A 5,401-nucleotide genomic window follows, 5' to 3' on the forward strand; every position below is an offset into this window, starting at 1 on the left:
CCCGCGCCCCGCCCCCTGCCCATGTTCGGTTAGCTTTCTCCGGGTGGGAGAAGAAGGCGCCCCCTTGCACGCTCTCCCGCTAGAACCAGGCCGCCTCCCGCTCTCCGGCCTTTCTCTGTTCGGACGCCCCGCCCCTCCTCTCTCGGCCTTCCGGCCGATCGGCTCCGCCTCTCTCTTCAAGGGGGCGGGGTCAAGAAAGCGAAGTTACCAATCAGAGAGCAGTTATGGGGAAAGGGGGTGGGGCCTGGGAGATTCGAAAGGTGCCCCGCGCCTTGGAGATCAATTCCTGCAACTGGATTAAGAAAAAGGGTCCGCAGGGGCTGCACAAGGTGGGGGTCCTGTGAGGGGCGGGGCGCGCTAGGGATTGGCGTGGGGCGATAAGGTCGGGGGGCGACGGGGAATTGGAGGTGACGGGACAAAAGATGAGAAGGAAATGTCGAGGACGGAGGAAAGGGTCCCCGATGGGTTGGGATGAGGCCGGGAGGAGTGGGCGCTGCAGGGCCGGGGCGAAAGGAGGCGTGCAGGGCCGGGGACTGGGGGAGCGTGCAGGGCCGGGGACTGGGAGAGCGTGCAGGGGCAGGAGGCAGAGGGGGGCATGCAAGGTGGGGGGGGCATGTGCAGGGCTGGGGGCAGGGGGAGTGCAGGGCCGGGGGAGGGAGAGTACAGAGGGAGGGGGGAGCGAGGCGTGCAGGGGCAGGAGGCAGTGGGGGCATGAAAAGTGGCAAGGTGGGGAGGGGGGCCATGTGCAGGGCCGGGGGAGGGGGCGTGTGGAGGGAGGGGGGCGGATTGCAGCTTCGGGGGAGGGGGACTTGCAGGCGGAGAGGAGGCCGCGGAGGGGGGGGGGTGCGCACGTGTAGAGGCTGCTGAAGCCGGAGAAAAGCATCCCCCATCCATTACTTGGGATGGAGCGGGAGGAGTTAGAAGAGACACACCCCTGCCCCCGCCCCCCCCCCCGCCCCGATGCCTGGTGTATTTACTAGCGGAGAATGGAGTTCTGGTCTTGGAACTCTGGAAGACCTGAGTTCAATTCAGACTTTGGGCAAGTTACTTCTGTTCGCTTCCGTTTCGTCGTCTATAAAATGAAGATAACGACAGTACCCACCTCCTAGGGCGGTCGTGAGAGTCAAAGGAGATCACGTTTGTAAAGTGCCTGCGGACTTTAGATCACTGCATAAATGCCGGTTATTGTTAGCATCGTCATCTTCAGCATCAGCGAGCAGAGCAGACCTGCCAAAACTGGGGAGTCTGGGAGCCTAGGCCTTTGTCCCAGCTCTGCTCTTAACTAGCTGGGGTGATAACTCTGGGCCTGTGTCCATTGTCTGTCAAATGAACAGGTTGGACCAAGTCATTTTGGTTTAATTGGTATATATTGTTTACTTACCTGTATAGGAGTCAGATCATTTCCTGCCCCCCCCCCAATATAGGCTCCTTGGGGGGCAGAGATTCTTTTTGTTTGGTTTGGTCTTTATACCCCCATCAGTGTCTGACCCATATGACTTAATAAAGGATGATTGAACTGAATCCCCTCCAGCTCTGACAGTCTGAGATTCCCTAACACTGGCTCTCTCAGCCAATCCAGAAAATTGTGCCGAGGAATCCACAGCATCTCCCAGGTGGGAGGGTCCTATGATCTAGTAGTCCAAAAGGTATGTGAAAGAAATTTCCCCCTGCAGCATCTCAGCAAGGAGTTATCCAGCTTCTTGAAAATCTCTTGAGGGGAGGCCCCAGTCTTTGGAGGCAGCCCATTTCACTTTGGGGGCAGGTCTGATTGTTAGGAAGTCTAACCACATGTGAATCAAAATTCATTTCTCTGGCAATTTATGCCCATTATCTCTAGTTCTGCTATCTGGGACCCATAGCAAAACCCAGAGAAGCAGGACAGCTGTAGCAAAGTGAGGAGTGCCTGCTCTGAAGAATGAGGGAAGACCCAAGAGTGCCCTGCTTTCTTTCCAGTTCTGGCTCAAGCTGACTCTACTCCTGCCGGCTACAACATGGAGAATTTGGAGGAAGGTAAGAAATCCCAGGTGGCGAAGTGAGGATCGGCCTGAGGCAGTCTGGACTGTCGTTTGTAGACCAGCATTAGGGAGACAAATTTGGGGAGTGGGGAGGGGCCATCTTTAAGCACCTGTTATCTCTCCCTTCAGATGTAAAGTTTATCGTGGATGAGACATTTGATTTTAGTGTGCCGTCACCTGACAGGTAAGGGTCCCTTTGTCCTGTTCCTCTCTGCAGTTGTACTCCCTGTGGATCTGAAGCCTTGAGGACTGGGCAGTTTGGGGAGGCCGGCATCAGTGGGCTGGATGGTTGGTGCCATCAAGGATTAGCAGTAATAGTGAAGAGCTGGGAGGGAATGATGGGGACTGTGTTGGGATTTCAGGACAGCAAAAAGAAGAAGAAAGACGTTTGTCCTTCCCTCAATGTGTTGTTCTCCTGGGCCAGCTGTGCCCAAGGTGGTCTGGTAGCTGTGTCATTTGCTGGTTGGGACAGTAGCAAAGGTGCTCTGGCTCTCTGAAAATGCAGGGAATACTTTTAAGTTTAGTCTTCATTATTAACACTTTACTACTTTCTTAATTATAGACAATCAACGAAACAACAAATCTAGTCCTGATTTGTAGCATTTGCCAGTTTCTGAGGTGTAAATGCTCACATGGAAAATTGAACAGTTGTCCCTGGAGCCTAAATAAGTTGGCCCCAGCCCACCCCTGCTGGAGTATCATTTAGGCACTACCATTGTAGCAAGAAAAAAGGCTAAAACTTTGAATGGATGAAAAAAAATTATTAAGCACTTACTATGTTCCAGGCTCTATGGTAAGCATGGAGAATAGAAATATTTTAACCAAACAGGCTCTGCCCTCAAGGGACTTATATTCTAATAGAGAAATGCAGTCCATAGAGCAGAGAGCTGACTTTGGGGTCAGCTGGCAGACCTGTTGCTCATTCCCTAGTCCTGCCCCCCACTCTTTTCCTGGGCGGGAATGGTGCCTGGGTCTGGGACATCTAGGTTTGCTCTCTGACTCAGCCGTGAGGAGGAAGAGACTGCTGACCTGGCAGTCCCTGAGCGGCCACCTAGGCGGGGTCTGGCCCACCGGAGTGACCTGAACATAGTGGCCGAAGAACCTCAGGGGTTGAGGCTAAGCTTGGGCCCCCTCAGCCCCGAGAAGTTGGAGGAGATTCTCGATGAGGCCAACCGTCTGGCGGCTCGACTGGAGCAATGCGCCCTGCAGGAGAGAGACGCTGGTGGTGATGGCAAGGGGCGGCGAGTGAAGGCCAGTCCCCGACGGGAGACGTTTGTGGTGAAGAACAGCCCCGTGCGAGCCCTGCTGCCCACTGTGAGCTCTCCTGCCCGGGGGGCCTCTTCTCCGGGAGGCCTGACCCCCCGACTCCGGAGCAGTGAGAAGAAGGGGTCGAGCAGGGCTCTGCGAGCCACATCTGGAAAGAAGCCTTCTAGCACTAAGAAGGTGAGGATGGAGGGACGTCTGGGGACCTAGGACGGCAGGGCTCGTTACGGCCGTGGGATGTCGGCCCCTGCCCTTATGGAGGCTTTCTTGGGGATGGGCCCCGGGGACTGTCTGTGGCACGTCTAGCGTGACCCATACAAAGGGGATTCCAGTGGGAAGGCTTGTGTTCAGACCCGGGCGCCACATTTGAAGAGCGCCAACAAGGTATGGTAAAGGGCATCCAGGGTAATGAGACCAGAGACCGCGCCATGATAACTAGCATCTATAAGCACTGCAGTGCCAGGCACTGTGCTAAGCCTTTACAATGATCATCTCATTTGGTCCTCACAACAACTGTGGGAGGGAGGTGCTTTTATTGTCCTCATTTTACAGAGAAGGAAACTGAGGCAGACAGAAATGAAGGACTTGTCCAAAGTCACACAGCTGTAGTCGGTGTCTGAAGCAGGATTTGAACGCAGATCTTCTTGACTCCAGGCCTGGTGCTCTGTCCACTGTGCCATCCAACTGCCTTGGGCATATTTAGACTTGAGAAAACCTAAGGGAGACATTGAAGGGTAGTTGTGTGGAGGAGCAATTACTCTTGTTCTGTGACCCCCTTTTCCACATCGTGATACATGCCAGGCCATCCCAGGTTCAGTCTGATGTCAGGGTTGTGTTCACCACAGAAAGCGTCCTGCCGAGGGCTCGGCCTGGCAGAGATTCTCCTTGTGTCTCCTGTTTCCTTACTCTCTTCACTTCTCAGGAGGTGCCCGCTGGCGGTGTGTTCCCCACTACAAGAAGTCAGTCTTCTCCCCTCAGCCGGATCACCCCTCCAGCCCGAGGAAAAGTGGGACCCAGTGGGAGAGCACCTGCTGCTGGTAACAAGGACATGGCAGCTTTGCCTTGGAGGGGACAGGTCCTGGGAGCTGGGGAGATTGTGGTTCTCTTTGCTTAGAAACACTCTTCTTTACTGTCAGGCTTAGCTTCCACCACAAGAACAGCTCTTGCCCTACAACTACCCCCAAACAACCTTCAGCGCCCAGCCCGGACACAGGGCCCAGCCGTCAGGCCCAGCAGGCTGCCCACGCCTACTGCCATCCCCAAACCTGCCAGCCAGGCACTGCTCTCCAGCAGGAGTCCCCTGTCTGGGAAAGGCAGCCTGCCCCCAGAAGCCGCTCCACCTCGAAGAGGGCCTTCGAGGCCCAGCACAGCTGGACACCGAGGTGAGGAGGGATGAACTTGGGGGAGGAGACTCCTGAGTAGGAACATCAAACAGACCCATCTTGACCTTGCCCTTGCCAAGGGCAATAGCAAAAGACCCGCTTTCCCCCTTAATTCGCACACTCACCTTAAAGATGAGGTGACAGTCAGGGAGAACCCAGAGTTCTGGACATCTGGGCCTTAGAGGCTTTGCTCACTGGGATCACTGGCCTCATGATTTCCAGGGACATTCTGCTTTCTCCTGTGTCTGCTTGTTAATTTATTTCTTTTGTTCATCCCAAGTTCCTTCTACCCAGAGATCAAACCTTCCAGTATCTGCTGCCTCTCGAAACCATCTGCAGTCTCCCAAGAAGGTGACAATCCCACGACTCACTAGGTAATGTATATTGGGGTGTACTAGGTACTCAGACTTGCTGGCCTTACAGCTAGATGGGTACCAGAAATGGTGCCCAAAGCTTCCTTTTCCCTACTTTTTAGAGGGACTTCAGGATTTGGAACTCAGCTGGGGGAACAGACAGAGCAGGATTGTTGGGGCGGGGGTGGAAATGACAGCAATTCAAGGTGTTCCCCATTCTGTCTCCTTAGGTAATGAGATCAGGCCTGTGAAAACAAACCTTAGGACCAAACCACTCCATGAGCAGCTGGGCTCAGGCCATGCTCTCAAGCCTCCAATCTCTTCAGCTTTTAAGAGGCATTTCAGCCATCATTACCACCCAGACCAAGGTTCTGGACCTACCAGACCC

At 54.6% G+C, this 5,401-nt stretch overlaps 1 protein-coding gene across 1 annotated transcript; it reads left to right on the forward strand.

Annotated features, from left to right (window-relative positions):
* The first annotated feature begins 1,932 nt into the window (after window positions 1-1,932).
* Window positions 1,933-5,038, forward strand: PSRC1 (proline and serine rich coiled-coil 1). The gene is made up of 6 exons (XM_036769438.1): window positions 1,933-2,010; window positions 2,145-2,199; window positions 3,020-3,458; window positions 4,201-4,315; window positions 4,421-4,660; window positions 4,941-5,038. Exons 1-6 carry the CDS (start codon window positions 1,992-1,994, stop codon window positions 5,036-5,038), a joined length of 966 nt encoding a protein of 321 aa, XP_036625333.1. The 5' UTR covers window positions 1,933-1,991.
* Window positions 5,039-5,401: the final 363 nt, after the last annotated feature.

Source organism: Trichosurus vulpecula, chromosome 7 (genome assembly GCF_011100635.1).
Source record: "Trichosurus vulpecula isolate mTriVul1 chromosome 7, mTriVul1.pri, whole genome shotgun sequence".
Lineage (NCBI taxonomy): Eukaryota > Metazoa > Chordata > Mammalia > Diprotodontia > Phalangeridae > Trichosurus > Trichosurus vulpecula.

Excerpts from the sequence above, each read along its gene's own strand:
- PSRC1 (XM_036769438.1), top strand. Across the intron at positions 3,459-4,200 it reads AGCCTTCTAGCACTAAGAAG|GAGGTGCCCGCTGGCGGTGT; the intron begins GTGAGGATGGAG and ends TTCACTTCTCAG. Across the intron at positions 4,661-4,940 it reads CAGCACAGCTGGACACCGAG|TTCCTTCTACCCAGAGATCA; the intron begins GTGAGGAGGGAT and ends GTTCATCCCAAG.